The sequence below is a fragment of the Brachyistius frenatus genome, unplaced genomic scaffold, assembly GCF_029030835.1.
Source record: "Brachyistius frenatus isolate BFR_SWC_R1_liver_20210118 unplaced genomic scaffold, ASM2903083v1 Contig_145, whole genome shotgun sequence".
NCBI classification, from domain to species: Eukaryota; Metazoa; Chordata; class Actinopteri; family Embiotocidae; genus Brachyistius; species Brachyistius frenatus.
In genome coordinates, this window is record NW_027210744.1 from 833,191 (window position 1) to 849,902 (window position 16,712).

A 16,712-nucleotide genomic window follows, 5' to 3' on the forward strand; every position below is an offset into this window, starting at 1 on the left:
GTATCTACTTTAATGATCAGACGGGCAATATCTTTCTGTGCACAAGAATAACAAAGGCATTATTGGGGCGTATAGTTGGCAAACACTTTCCTGATCATTCATACAGATGATGCCGGTGTGACGGAATATTTGTTGTTTTGGCATTTGTTCTAATTTGCTGGGAGATGTTGAAATGCCTGGAAAGCTCATCTGCTCCCACCAACGAAAAGATAGAATAACACAAAAAAGCTTCAGTGAACAAACACAGTTCTATTCAAGTCAAATTAAGTAGTTATGAAAGGTTGGGGATTACATTGATTTTAGGACGGCTGAGGGGCACCAGGCAGAGTATGAAATATTTTAGATTCGGTCTTTGACACAGTCTGGTATTCTTGTCCTGGGAAAAAGCCTCTGGTGCACATAGAAGTGTTGTTTGTTTCTGTATTTGTGGCAGCAGCAGTTTGGATGGTGGTGATTCATATCATACCATAATAGATGAACAGATAAGGAAGACTAAAACCCCAAAAACTCAATCAATCAGAAACACACACAGTCACTGTACTCAACTTTGGGAAGCACATACAGGTCAACACATACTGAATGCCTCTCTGTTTCGTAATGTGCAATGTAAGGCTTGTTACAGTTTGGACAGATTGCCTGCAAACTTCCTGTGGGGTCGTTAACCCCGTGAAGAAGGCTCCAGGTGCTCTTGTGGGGTCGTTAACACCTTGAGAGTTGTTGGAAGTAATTTAGGTCACATGTGCGAGCCACCCGGCCATCGTGTTATAAGTTCAAAATAGTATACTTTTAATGATCCACAAGATGGCCGGTTGAGTCCCACTTGTGACCTAAATGAATCCCAACAATTCTCAAGGTCTTAATGACACCACAAGAAGTTAAACCTGGAACTCCCCTCCAGTTCGTTAGAACTGAAGAAACCTTTCAGGTGAGAGGCGAAACATCTTCAAGAAACTGAAAAGAAGCCCTGATGCCTTTCGATAAAACTTAGATTGACCATCTTGTGGATGACTAAGAACCTTCACAGACAATGTAGGTTTCAGAAGTAGTCAAATTCTTACAAATAAAAATGTTCAACGTTATAGGTCTTGACAGCTGCTATGTATTGTTCACAGCCTCAGTCTTTGCTTTGATTATAGTCTGGAAACCCTGTTTGCTTTAAGGTTTGCTCAGCCACTCTGAAGGACAGACCAACTAGTAACCAGTGGGGGTTGCTCAGTGTGATGACGTTGAAGTAGCTCCAACAATGACGGGTCATGGAGTTTCAGAAAACAACATCATTTTATGGTGGTCAGTGTTAAAGGTAGTGAAGCTATACATTCATACAGGGGATTTTTGATAAATTCAGCAATTGAGGTCTCCGACTAGCTTCTTCACCATGGCAACAGAAATCTAAAGGACTGTGACATCATTCGGGGGAGTCCCGGGATTCTGTATTAAGTAATAGTGGTGGTAGCTTGGTTTAATTTGGTAATTCAGTTTTTGTCCTCAAAAAAGTATAATTTACCAGTGGTTATTTGAACTGTGTGTCAATTTCTATAGCCAACGCGTGAACACTGAAGCCAGCCTGGGGCGACTGGAGAATTTGGTCAGGAATGCCTTTGAAGAGAAAGGAATTTCAATTTCCAGTTGCAGCCCACAACAAAATTTTACCCTCCACATCACAGTAATACAGAACACAGAAATGAACAAACCTGACAGGGACTATGTCTCTCTAATGAATTTCTTCAGCACCTAAGACACAGTGGAGACGAGTTAGGGTGGCAGAAAGCAAGAAACCTAAATTTCCAATTTCTCCAAAAGCTCTGAGCTACCCGCCACGCTGCAGCTTTGATCATAGTGGAATAATGTGCTTTGATGCTTAGAATAAAAGATCTACCTTTTGATGTGCATGTGGGGGTCTGCCTTTTCCCCCTTCCCTTCACCCCTTAGTACTGTGGGTTTCCATGAAACAGTTGGACTCATCACTTGTCTCGCGCTGACCCACATTTGGTGTCAGGATGTTATAAAACTAAGATCACAAGCTGCAGCCTTGTTGCTGTCTGCAGCTGAGAGCACTCCCAGGTGCTGGGATCTCACTGATTTGTCTGGATGGATGGATGCGAGGATGCTGCAGAGTTGCCTCCTTGTGGGTCCTGCTTGGAGACTGATGGAAAATGTTCTGACCAGGTCAAACTGGAGTTTGGAGCTACTCCTTCAGCATTAATCAGTACACCGGGTTAGTGGGCCTCCTGGCAATTTTCCATCCAATAAATTACAGTCAGTGTTGCTATTGTGGCCTGCTTCAGATGTTGGAGGGGGGCAACTTGTGAATCGGGGGCTTATAAGTGTGCCACAGATGTTGCACTAAATTACAACCGTGGTAACTCCAGGAGTCTGAAGCCATTTGACATTTAGTCTGCAAGAAACTGGATTATATAAACATATTTTTCATTAATGGCCACAAACACACCCTGCTGTGTGCGTTTATTGATGTCCTGGTCATTTAATTTAGACAAGTGCACATTTTAAAGGATTCATTATGTGCTGTTTACAATCGAGTGAGGAAAAGTGAAGCAGCCGACTGCATGGATTGAATAAAAATACAAGTTTGATGGAGATGTGGCTGACAAAGTGAAGCAGGTTTATTTGGCCCATTTGACAGAGCCAGGTGATATGAACACACACACTCAAACTGACACATTCTAATTAATAAATGATTACACCCAGGCCGCGGATTAATAACACAGAGAAAACTCGGCGAAGCAGTGTGGCACTTGAATCAATTATGGTGATAAAAGCCCTCCATTTTCTATTGGATGACCCCATCTTGAATAACAACCAGAGGCTGAGAAGAGAGGAGGGGGAGGAGGTTGGGGTGTCTAGACACACAGCTGCATGAGTCACGCAGAAGTGGGGACAAACCTTGGCTACTAAATTGGAACCACCTTGTCAGATTTAATCTGTTTTCATCTCAAGACCCCTGCTGCTGTAGTTCTAAAGCCCACCCAACAGACTGCATGTCCTCTTTATCACACAGTTCAAATGTCTACAGGTCCGAGGTCAAAACAGATTCCTGATATAGACGAAGAATTAAATAATGGTTGTGCTTTGGAGCTTCCCATGTCTGCCTCTGTTGCCCACACAGCTGAACTTGCCCAGAGTTTAGACGAGCTACACCTCTTTGATTGTTTGGTCAAAAAGAAGAGCTGGTTTCACTTTGGTTTCCCTCCAGCTCCCCATCTCTGCTTACATAAATACACATTGGTGAGAGTCATAAAGCACACCCACCTCCATATTTTCAACCACTACTACCAAATTGCTGAACAATAAATCCTCATATTGTTGCCAGAAGTTAAAATATATATATATATATATTTTTTTTTTCAACTCCAGCCTTTTTTTAAAGTTTGCCTCTCGGTTGCTTTAAAATCCGAGCCAAAGACCTTCACAGTGACTGGCAGAGGTTCTTAATCCTCCGTGATGCTCTGCGTATCCTCTACACAAATAAAATGAGTCCTGACTCTATCTGCTCTCCTCCCTCTCTGTTCCTCCAGAATGCGGATGACCTCTTGGTAGCATCAGCTGAATGTCCTAGCGATGACGAAGATTTGGAGGAGTGTGAGCCTGGAAATGGTGAGTCAACTCAGGGAGTTCTGTCTTCATTGTGTTTTTAATCCAGCAACAAAGAGCAACCTGAACCAAAAAAAAACCCAGATTTATCTAGACTACCGCTATGTCTCTTACTGCACTTCTAAATGACTCTTTGTGGCTACACAGCCTCCCATCTGCAGCTCTGATTGGCCAGATGTGCACCCTCTGAGCCGCTTTCTTATTGTTTTTTTAGATCAGCAGGCAGTCAGCAGCATTGTGGTCCGTCAGTTGCTCAGCCAAGTGTTAATACCTGGCATTTACCCTGCTGCTGCACCAATCTCCTGCTCTGACTCTAACAAGGCAGGACAGTTGCAACGTGGAATCGCAGCTTGTTGTGCACTGCGCACAGCTGCAGCCTGGCAGGCCCGGTGGCTGAGGCGCTGTTTGTGTGAACAGCGGGTCAAGCAATGTGCTGACACCATGACAGGAGGTGAAAGTTAGAGGCCATGTGTTTTACTCCCTGCCTCTGTGGTTTCTAGCTTTATTAAGCTGGCCATATTTGAAATCTGCCGAGAACCATGTTCGTACAGTGAAGCTGTGGGATTCAAATTACTGCGACTGCTCTGGAGAAAATCTAGGAACCAGGAGAAAATGCAAATCCTCATTTAATGACATTTTATCCCAGAAGATCCTGACTGACAAGATTTTTATTGTTAAATGAGTTTATAGATTTAACTGTGGTGTGGGTGGGATGACACCTATCATCAAAACTGTGCCAGTATACAGTGCACACCGTTCTGGTGCTAACGTCGAGGAATTAGAAAGGGAGAGCCCAGAACATCTGCGGCACAAGTTAATAAATGTACATTTTGATTTGCATGCTGCTTAAAAAAAAAATTAGTTAACAGTTGAGTTTAATATGAAAGGAGCTTGTCATAGAGTACAGTATATTTATCAACTAACAAGAGACATCTGAATAATTATATGGCCTTTATTATTACATGGTCCTTAATAATTTCTCACTTTAGGAAACCATATCAACACCTGGTCTTTATTTTCGCACCGATTCTAATTTTTAGAATGAATTATACATGCAAAGATTCTGATTTGCTCTTAAAAAAAAATAAAATAAATAAAATAAAAGGCCTGAAGCTATGAAACTATAGCAGAACAAATGTTATAAACAAAAACAAAGAGAATCAACATAATGTCGGTTTGTAAAAAGCACTTCTTCACTTTGCCTGGAATAAATTCACAAAAGTTTTTTCTCAGTATTGGGATTAAAAGGTTGGAATATGTTGGAGTATAAATGGCAGGAGATTACAATATATATATCTATGTTTGTGCGAGGAGGAACTGATCTGAACCTGTGTTGAGAAACTCGAGTGTAGCATTCTCCTGCGGTTTTCTCTGTAGGTGGTTGGGACCAAAATAGAGACTCAATTCCCCTCTTATCGAAAGGAGAAATGAGAGTTTTTCGGTGGATGCTCTACCCAGGCTTAATCTCCCATGAGGAACTGCAACTCTCTCTCTCTCTCTCTCTCTCGTATGCCCACACAAACACGCATACAGTGGCAGACATGCTCACCTTTCCAGACAGACACTTGTCTCTCTCTCACTCTGTGGGTGTAAAGTTTTCCCTTGAGCAGCCGACACTTCCGAGAAACAACAAACACGCTCGCGCACACAAGCACACGCATGCTCCCTATCACACCTTCCAGATGCCACAGGAGTTCCAGGGAGGCAGAGCCAGCGGGGGTCGGATAAGCCTCCGTGAAAACTGTGGACAAGCAGAGAAGAATCAACATTGTCCGCAAAACATGTCCCCTCTCCAGCACCGCTCCGCGAGCACGGGCCTATAGTCATTGTGCGATAGGACCAATTCCCAGTGTTTTCAATTACATGCGAGAATGCAGCTCGGTGTTATTGGAATGCCTTCAGGATGGAGAGAAAACCTTAAGTACCGCTGTATATTTTCTATTAAGCTGCGCCAGATATGACTGCTGTGAATTCATGGGGATCAGTGCAACTGCTTCCTCCATCTGCTTTACAGATGTGTTCACCTGCAGCTGTACAATACACAATTCAACGGAGGCAGCTTGTTTTTCAACAACTGCAACGTGGTCCAGGGAGAGTTTAGGCCGTCGAATGTTAAGTGATGACACTCGATGTGCAACGCTCAGACAGCCGCCGTCGCGCACATGCTGACACGCTCGGAGTGGATGCAAAAAAAAAAAAGCCACACAGGGAAGAGGACCTGAGGAGGAGATGAGTGGGGGAAAGGGCTGGGAGGACTGCGCTGTCAAGGACTGACCCTCATTGAGATGGGTGTCACGTTCCTTTGCGCTCAAAGCAGAACAGAGAAACGGGGAGAGGAGAGGAGGTACGGAGAAAGCATGCAAGAGAGAGAAGAAAGAGGAAGCCAAGGAGAGGATGAGGACCCAGTGAAATTCCCGTGAACGATTCCTGACTTTCCCACCAGGCTAATTAAACTTTGACTGTTAGGGAGCCTTAATTACATCAGCCAATTAGAGCTCTGCCTTGGATCCTTCAGTGTTGGTAATGAGCCTCTGTCAGGAGAGCGACAAGGCCTCGGAATTGTGGATTACAAAGCTCAACGTACTGAGGAGAGAGAGTGAAGTCAACATGAACACAGGAAATATATCTGTATATTCACATGAACACTCGTTTAATACTAAAAGACACATTGCATTCACGGCGAAGGAAAATCTGATCTTTTTTTCAAACAACAAGCTCTGCTCATTAAATCCCTTTCATTTCATCTCCATATTTCACTCTGTCTTTTCTCTACCTCAGCGCGACCTCACTTTCCTTTTCTCTCGCTTACCTCCGAGCTACTTATCAGTCCCAGGATGTTGTAGGCGCTATATCGGTATTACGCCGACAAGATCAGAGTTTTGAGGAGCTCCTCAATAATTCATCAGCAGAGACGCTATAGAGACAACCAGCGAATGCTCGTTTGAGGTCGAGGAGGGAAAGTAAGAGATTGGGTGATAGATGAGGGATGACCCAGAGCGCCGAGTCCCCGCACCTGTCGTGACTCGGAGCATGGTCGATGGGGTTGGGTGTCCGTTATTTGTCAGTGTGATACTTCATTGATCTCCCTTCCCTCCACGAGTAAACAGCCCCGGGTTTATCATACGGGTTCCACAGGTTGGATGTTTGATGTAAAGGCTTGAACCAGCGTCCCTGGACGATCTGTAAACAGAAGACCAGGCTTTCAGAGTTCAGAGGAGCGTGTCCTCGATGTTACTGGAATATCCAATCCGTCGGATTCAGAGGCCTTTCTCTGATGTCACCATTTTCAGTGAAAACAATAGAGGATTACACAATTAACGAGGTGACTGGTGAAGTTTGCATCATCATTGCGCGATAAAAAAAAATTCCCCAGCAGGAGAGAAGAACGATAAAATGGTTAACAATTCATGTGAATGGTTCATTTGTCTTCAGCAACAAAAGTGCTTTCCATAAGACGGATATAAAAGAGGCACGAGGCGATTCAAGGAGACATAAAGAGAACTACAAAAGAATATTGACCATACAAATTTGACAGATTGAATGTGAATAATTTACTGGTTTAAATGAATGCATCATGGCTTTTACTATTAATAGCTAATTCAAGAATTTATTAAAAATAAACTTGACAACATTAAATGACTGCGCAATCCAACATTTTAAATAGTGTACATCCAAATTTGCAGGTAAAATAGAGAAACATAGTTCCAATTACAATAACGACTGTGTTCATTCAATAATCCTGAATCATTTGTTTCTATATATATATACACACACACGCTACTTAGATAGAATGCACTATTTGCATATTTGCTACAAAAAACTGTGCCTCAGGGTATTGTCTTTGTTTAGGCCTTGGAGATGCGTTCGGCTAATAAAAATAGGGATTACCGTCCTCACAGACATAAATCAGGGGAATCATTTATTGCAGAGGCTGCTGCTCAGTCTGCTGTTAAATACATAAAACTGAAGAATGCATTACTCGACATTATTCGCATGCTTTGTAACTATTTTATTCATTGCTGGTCAGTTTTGCTCTTCAAAATGAATTTCAGCTGCAAACTGTCTAATTATCCAACTATCTAAAACCTTATTGAAGTTATAATTAAAATCTGATGTTAACCCAGAAAAGTAGATGAAGACGACTTTTTTTTTTTTTTAAATTTCTGGTGCCACTGCTTTCTCAGCAGGGAGTCTTTGCACTCGTACTTCAAACTGTAAACACATATCATAGTTTCTCCCCCGCAGCACCACGCAGAAAGTCTGGTTCACTGATTGTCTGAGCCATCTAACCTAGTGAGTTTTTGTTTTTTTTAATTCTAATTAATGTATCCTTTCTTGTATTTACCAGTAGTCAGTTAGCTTTGCAGTTGTTTGGTTAGAAACCTTTTAATTTAACAAATATGGAAAACAATGAAGATATGAAGCAGATGTGCACTATGATAAAAAAAAATTAATAAAAGATGTCTATTAAAATGCAGGGGCGAGGTAAAGTGATATACTGTCATATCTCTGCATCAGGATGAGACTCTACGTGTATATCAGATTTATTCCACAGTGAGGTTGACACACCAGACTGGCCAGAAATACAAACCCAGCCCGGTTCGTGGAGGTGATCCAGCTTCTAAAGTGCTGCGCGGGGAGGTGACTTTCACTGGAGCCAATATGTGACTCTCATCGAGACACACAGTGTGAGCCGGGGAGTCATCTCCTTTTTTTGTCAAAATAAATCACTTTGCCGGAGAGCGACGGCAGCAAACGCAGCATTTGTAAACAATTTACGGAGCCTCATGTATGAAGAAGCAGGTTTGTTTCCTGTCGCACAGATTATATGCCCATAATTGTACCTATTGTAGCATGATTCAAACGCAAGCAAGGGAAAATATATTACGCTCGGACATGCTGCTGGATTTTCCATCTGCAGCCTAATCAAAGCTGAATTACAGAATGCTCAAACTCCAAACAACCTTTTTGCTCTAAATATTTCAAATGGATGCGAGCGTGGCGACGTGATCGGCAGAATAACGATGTTTGTCAGGAGACCGCCGTAGATGCGTCAGTATCCATCTGCCCTGTTCTCATTTTGAGTAAATAGGGGGGGGGACTCCCGCTGGTAGCGTGGCGGAGTGGTATGTGGGGTTAAGATAAAGAAATTTCATCATGTGGACTAAACGTGGTGCCACTGCCTCAAATTGGTCCAATCAATGCAGTCAAACTCAGTCAATCAGGTGGAATATCTCCGAGTCTCTCTCGCTTTTAATGCTAAAATGGACGGTGTAGGAATACTGAAGAAAAAGACATCTACACTTGCAAATGTGATGCTTACAGGCCGCATCACTGTCGTGCCAATAATGACGTTGAAACACACCCTCTCGTGCGATAGTGCAATTATAAAGCAAGTTACCAACTAAATTAAATATGTAATTAAAATATATTCATGTTTTGGGGCAATTGCTCTCAAAATATTAAACTTTTTGTTTGTATGACGTCCGTTTCTATGGCAATACATGGGGTATGACTAACAACTGGAACACAATCAGTTGCGTCAGTGATGCATGCAATGTTTACTACTTCACGTGGTAGCCCGACCCTTAGTAACGATCCTAGCAACAGAGACGAGATCTAGTCCGTTTTAATGTTTTCTAGAGATCGTTTCTCAAACTGAATAAATACAGCACATAGAAACACTAAACTGCTTAGCTCGCTCAATCTCGTAGGTAAGAGATCTGCTGAAAAATGATATCGATGGACTCATGTATTTTTAAGATTTTAGCACCGCGTCATGTATTAAAACATAACCAGTCAAGCGAACCGCCGCTAGGATTTTAAGTGCGCAACTATCCATGGTGTTACGGTACGGGTGCTCAGAGCGACAAATAAAGACCAAAAAAGATCCAATTTTACCAAACAGGTCACATGTAATAGACCTATAACATGTAAATACAACAATATAATGCATATTATATGAAATTCAAGTCCAACTATATACTTGCCATTGAGAAGGCGGAGTGATATTTCTAGTGAAGAGCAGGGTGTGCCATTATATGCTGATTTGAGCACGTTGAAATGTACAGTTGACCAATCAGATGTCTGGGTCGGAACTACTTTGTGTGTGAAGTATAATCATCAGAAATGGTCTCAGTGAGGTCTGTTTTGCGTGCGACGTCTACGATGTCGAATAAAATATTTTCACTTTCCCATCAGTCTGTGGTTCTTGGCAGCTTTCAGCAGGAGAACACAGATAGGATCATGTGCAACAACTTCCTGAGCCTGCCTTTCTGGGTGTTAACTGACCAATCAGAGCTGCATATGGGCACAACAGCATTGGGGAAAGGGGGAGAGCCAATTGAAGCTGTTGATTGGTTTAAACTATTGGTGCAGTAGGCTTGGGTCACAAAACGGGAAATGAAAAGATGGTTGACTTGATAAGTGTGTATCATGCTGAGATGTGGCTCTTTCTGTGTGTGAGGGCTGAGATTCATGTTGTTTTTATCCCAGTAGTCGCTGCCTGACAGTCATGAGAGGATGCCATAAGGCCTCCAGGCTTTGGCTCCGCTGAGAGTACAGCAGAGTGACAAGAGTGATTTGTTGGAACAATCATTTACTTTTATGATATCTGTATTTTCCTCCTAAATATCTGTATAATCTCTTAAGTACTGTTCTATGGGTTCATAGACTTTAGGCAGGGAAACACTGTGTTCCTGATTCGGACAGGATTACATTCAGTGTTTACCGTAACAAGGACATCCATTTGCAATGTCGGCCGCATACTGTAAAGTAGGGCACACGGTGAGTGGAAGTAACTCCTCCTCAATTATGGGTGGGCTGCACACCGAGCCGCAGTGCAAAGCTTGAAATTGCACTTGCAGCATCTCTGCCACACAGACAGATGGCAGAGCAAAGATAGCAAAGCCTAGCATCTCATCACCCTCAGTCACATATCTCTGTGGAATTATCACTGAGGTCTTTTTTTTTTTTTTTTCCCCTTTCTTCTGTGACTTTGACAACTTATTTCCCAAAACCAAAGTTGTTCTTTTTCTTTTCTTTTTTTTTTTTAAACACACTCGGGGAATCTTCCTCGGTGTGGCTCCTCTTTGTTCCTCAAATGTGCCACCACGCTCTGCTGTCCTCTAGCCCTCAAGGTGAAACGCATCCCTCAAACACAGAAAGGAAGAAAATATAATGGGACAAAATAGCTTGAGCATTGCCATGGAAACTAGCGTTTCCAGTAACGGCAGTAAAATAAGAAGTTAGAAGAGTTGCTAAGTTTCTTTTCATCCTTTGCAGCTCTCACATTCTGCTTTATTTCAAAGTCCTGTATCTCAAGTGTGTTGTTATATGCTGATATGTTACAGTGGCTTTGTTAACTCAATGCATCACCTCTTCTTTTTAACAAAGCTTTTGCCGTTCTGAGTTCAAATGTGTGGTTATATAACTGACAAAGGGGGTTTTGGGGTGTTTGAGCGTTGCTTAGCTGAATAAAGGCCACAGAGGAATTCTTACAATCCCAGAACCTCCTTTTACACTTTCGTCATCACCCCTGAAACGCCTGATCCACACACACACACACACCCCCCCCCCCCACTTAGTCACTCTGATTTACCTCATCAATTGAACAAAGAGCCAGAGTCATGATTTTATGCAGGTGATGTTGGCATTTCTTTGGTCATGTTTTCTGCTGTTACCTTCCTTTTTCTCCCTCCAAGATGTGCTCTAATTCCCTCTGCCATGTTTTTCAAACTGTTTCCTTGACTGTGACCCTGAAGTATCTGCCACTCTTGAGAAAAAATTCAGTGTGTAAATAGATTGATATTCTGCTGTCCTGTTAACGCACTCCCGAAATGTTTAACCGTTTCAGTCTGATAGAAGGATTCTTCTTGAATGTCTTTTTCTCCTTATACACCCGGTAATCTTTATTTAAAATGTGGGTGTTCATTTCAGACTGAAGCTAAAATGTGATTACATAACAGAAGCTTGACAAGAAATTCTAGCTCATAAAGATGTTTTTTTTTGTTTTTTTTAACTGTTTACTTGCGTTGGTGGCTGTTTGAGAGGAGCATCATTGCCCCATGTATATGTGTGCTATTTGGGAGGGAAGGTGGGCATGAGGGAGTCCTGTGAATTAAATGGGAGCAGTAGGGTTTAAGACTCTCAGTGTACTTTAGTGAGCATTGAGAGTTTTGGGTTAGAAATTAGGGGCATCAGTTTCCCGCAGCCGCTCCTCAGGGTTGCATACAGATTAAGCTAATTAGAAATGAGCCATGCCCAAAGGGGGAAAATAGGATTGAGACCATTCTTCATGAGAATTTGGGGGCTGGTGGGACAGTGAATAATTTAACAATATAATTTATTTCTTACATTCTGATTATTTTTCACCCAGTAAAGAAATAAAAGAGGAGAGGAGGTTAAAGAATGGGGTGCGGGGAGGGGAGTTGTTTATCACTATCCGAGAACAATCTTACACAGCTTTCTTTTTGTAATTTTTTTTTCATGCAAAAATCATGCGGCCAATTTGTTGATGTAAGTGACCTGAACCTCGTGGTTTGCTATCTTATTTAACCAATCACAGCAGAAACATCTGAGCGTTAGTGTAGCTAAAAGCGTAAGTAAGACTAGAAAAGTGAAGGCTAGGTTGTGTAGTGCAATAGATGTTAAGTTGTTCAGTGTAATTTGTAGTCTGCTTTTAACTTGTGTTAGTCATTATAACATGTAGGTTGATGCAGCACAGGGAGATAGGTCAGAGCAGCCAGGAACAGGATAGACTGTTTTCTTACACCTTGTATTATATTTCAGATCAGAGTTAGACAACATATTAACTTTTTCAGTAGACCAGACTAAATAAACGTATAGAACTAACCTCATGTTAAGCTGTAGTGCTGTTCTAATACTGGTGTTGCTGTATTCATTTGAACTGTTTTTCTTCTGTTGATCTGGAGGTGTTGTTTCTCTCTGGCCGTCTCTAACACTCTTTTCCCTCCGTTGTCTCTTTCTTGTCCTAGGAGGTGAATTAGTGTTGCCCATAATTACGGTGGACTCCCTAGATCCCCCATCCATCGCCACCCACTACCCAGTAATCCCCCCGCCCCCCACCACCTACCGCCCTTTCCTCACCCTGCTCGAAACCACCAAAGAGTCCCTCCCCTTGCCCAACGGCCGGCCCCCTGCCCCCTGGACCAGGAGGACTGCGAGGAGACCATCGAGGTGTCTGCGTACGGCTCGGGGGAGATGACCGAGTCAGATGACGAGGACTATTACAAAAACTCCCCCCTGGTCACCGACAGAACTGTCCTCCCTCCTCCCCCGGCCGTCGAGGGCGGCGTCCAGAACCCCCGAGACCGCCACTTCTCCCGCTCTCCCAACTCCCACCACCCACCACTCTCCTCCACCCCTACGGCCAACCCCGACCAGCTCAGCCCGCGCATCAAGCCAGCCGGCGGTGGCAGCAGTAGTAGTAGCAACAACAACATCCCCGCTGGGAAAATGAACACCCGGGACCAGGTGCTGCTGCCGCCGGCCCACCCCTCGTCAGACCCGGGCAACCGCAGAGTCCCGGGAATAACCTATCCCCCAAATTTCCCCCATGTTCCCACTCCAGACCCCACGTCTCCCGAGAGAGGGCTCCCAGGCGCCGTTGAGGTGCAGCAGTCCAGCAGCACCACCGGGATGGTGGTCGGCATCGTGGCGGCCGCTGCCCTCTGCATCCTCATCCTGCTATACGCCATGTACAAGTACCGCAACCGCGACGAGGGCTCCTATCAGGTGGACCAGAGCCGCAACTACATCAGCAACTCAGCCACGCAGAGCAACGGCGCTCTGGTGAAGGAGAAACAGCCCAGCACTGCCAAGACAGTCACCAAGAACAAGAAGAACAAAGACAAAGAGTACTACGTCTGAGGGAGCGCCGCCACGAGACACAGAGACAGAACGAAGACGCACTTAGAAAAGGAAAGAGACAAGAGAGAGAAAGAGAGAGAGAGGGCAGGGAGAAAGGCAGCATGTGGGAAATGACAAACATAACATCGTCATTCATTTTAAACTCAGTATTGTCAGGTGGTTGTTGCTGTTACCGGTTCCACTCTGATCGGAGGGAGGCAGCAAAACAAGATGGTTCTGTTCACACCGGTCAGCATTGCTTTGATTCATTTGACTAGACTAAACTTTGATTAAATGTGAACAATGGTGTAGATTTAAGGACAGGCTTCTACACCTCAGAGCTCAACACACACTGTGCCAACAATGCTGATAAAACAGTGACTTATGGGTGAGCATTTGACAGGTTATTTAATATCTGGAGTACTGTAGGAAAACACCACCATCAGTATTTGTGTACTTCACTCTGAGGCGAGCTTGCGGTGGACGCCCGTCACCTTCGACAGTATCAGCTTATTGGTTTCCAGCCAGGCTCGAATTAGCAACTTGACACCCTTCTGTAAAATCAATATACTGCCAGCTTACAGAAACACGGTGTCAAATCCAGTTCTCCCACATGGGGAAGTGTCCGACATCTTTGATCTCTCTCTCTCTCTCTCTTCCTCTCATTCGCTCGTGCACTCTGTTTCTCTCCTCGTCTACGGTGCCCAACAGCCGATGCAACGTAAACTCTGCCGTGTTTCAAGCATGTAGTATTCATTTACGAAAAAGAGATAAAAATCTGTTTTTCTTTCTGTGGAGTTTAAAAAACAAAAAATATGAAGATGATTGATGATCATAACAACGTTAAACGTAGCAACTATGTGAGATACCACCGCTCCGACCTAATGGATGCTAACTTGTACGTTTAGCCGCCAAAAACTTGTCGAGGCCAAAAAACCCTTTTGGTCGTCTTTTGTTCCAGCAGATCTGTGTCATGTGTTTCTGGAGCTCCGAAGTGCCCTCTAGTGGGCCAGCAGAGAAACTGTCACGTCCTTACAGTTACTAATCACAGAAAAACAGAAAAAACCTCCAGCAAACAAGATGAACTCTGTTCTATATAATTATAAATATATGTATAGGCGTTGCAGAAACCTATGGACCTAAATCGTGAGCGAGTCTATAAGTGAGTTTGCTGACAAAGCACAGCGAAGACGGACTTTAGGATTTTCAGCGTCAAAACAGTTTCACCGCCCGTTTCCCAGATCCCGCCCCTCTCATGAACAGTATGGCTGGCTGAATGCCTTGCTGCAAGACTCAGTCACTTTGGTTTGCTCTTTTCTTTTTTTTTTTTTTTTTGAATCTTTTCTCTGGGGAAATGAGAGACATTTTAAGGGAAAGTCATTCTTGCTGGAGTTCCTCTGTGGCGAGAGATACCCTGCAGCTGAAAAAGCGACTGTGTCTTTCACCCCTCTCGAGCCTGACTGGACTGATGGCAGCCAATGGGCAAAGCAAAACTTTGTGGGAAGAGCACACAAATAATAGGTGAACGGCAGTTCCCTGGAAGATGTACAACAGAACTCTAGTATTCCAATTTTCTCAGCTCTATTAAAAAAAGAAAACTGTACCATGAAAAGAAAAGAAAAATCCTGAAAAAAGTTTGTGAAATGTCTAAATATTTGACTCTCATCCCATTACTAAGAGAAATGTGTTTTCCCTACTATCATTCCTGTTTGAAGAAAAAAAAAATGACTATGATTCTGGGAAACTGAAATTTCTATGTATTTTCTTTTGGTAATTGAGCAAATGTGATTTGGGTTATGAACATGAAATCCTGCATTTTTCTTTCCAGAGGAGAGAAGTTCCTCTCTTATTCCATCCTCCATCTGTCATCCTCAATCTATTTTTTGTCCTGCATCTATTCCTTTTTTTTTCTCTGTATGGCAGATTGTACGTCCCCATACCCTGTGGAGGAAGCAGGCTTTATCCATCCTCCAGTTTTTATTTGTTTTATATCTATTTCTGTCTATACGGGGAGAGACGAGATGGCAGCCATTTCACTTGACAGGCTCCATCAGTTCGCTCACCTGCCACGTTCGTCTGGTTTCTCTCTTTCTCCATTCCAAGCATACTCCTCCCAGTATCTTCCTGTTCTTTCTAAATGTTATTGTAAAGTGTTCCAGTGAGATGACTCTAAATATGTGTACATTAACAGAGGGAATACACTTGGTTATATACTTCTTACTCCCCGTGTCGTGTGGTCTGTTTATCGTCGTCTCGTCTCCCAAACTAATTTTTACCCTGTGACGTATGCAGAGGACTTGAACAGTTATAAATACCTGCACTTGATTTGGATCAACTCGATATGAATTTATTTGATGGAGAAACCGTTGGGTAAAGCCACCATGAGATTGACGGTGGTTTAGCCTGGTGTTCCCAGACCAAAATTCACTTCGTAAATATATGGGTCTGGGTAAAGGAATCGTTTACAGTCGTTGCATCCCACTGGGCGTAAACCTCGAGTACATTTGAACTCTACCACAGCTTTAACCTCATTTCGGAAAGAAAGAAAAAGAAGAACTGCAATGGTCGACACTGGTTACTGATTGATCCGCCATTCAGAGCAGCTGAGTGAATGTTAATACGATCGGGGTTCTTTTCCAGATTCAGCAGACTTTGGTTAGGTACATCCAGTTAGCATACATTTTATGTCAGTTACATTCTCACTGTAGAGTCGAGGTTTTCAGATACGAGGCACGTCTCCTCAGGAGGGTGCAGAGGGAGCGATACGAGGCAAAGATGCTGCCTGTGATGAAGGAGACAGGTGGGAGTTTTGGCCCACGATTTATGTAAAAAAATGGCACATTGTTCCCAAAGTTATAACTCAGTCATATATGAACATGTTTTGAAACATGTATTTTTAGCAATTCAGTGTGACTTTTGTTTCAGAGGATGTCAGTATCTGCTTTTAACAGCAAATAAAGGTCCATATTGTAGGAAAACAGATGTCCCATATAAATCCATCACATTTCTAATTCAAGTTAATACAGTGATAAAGGAGCTGTACATAGTGGTTATTAAAAGCAGGAACTGCTAAGTCTGCATACCTTTGATGGTGTAAATTATGTGCTAAAATAAAAGGGGCTCAAGCTGTAACCAACAGCTCACCCACTGACACCGTGTCTCATTTGGTGTCAAGACTTTTAAAAACTTGTTGTAGTGATACAGTGCAGAGTTTTCAATGATTCTTTAATGAG

The 16,712-nt window shown here is 43.1% G+C and overlaps 1 protein-coding gene across 1 annotated transcript in view; it reads left to right on the plus strand.

Moving 5' to 3' along the window:
* Positions 1–15,699, plus strand: part of nrxn2b (neurexin 2b) — a 660,052-nt gene extending 644,353 nt beyond the window's left edge. The window contains 3 exon segments of the mRNA XM_069715608.1: positions 3,534–3,612; positions 12,606–12,761; positions 12,764–15,699. Coding sequence (XP_069571709.1) covers positions 3,534–3,612; positions 12,606–12,761; positions 12,764–13,500 — 972 coding nt within the window. The 3' untranslated portion in view covers positions 13,501–15,699.
* Positions 15,700–16,712: the final 1,013 nt, after the last annotated feature.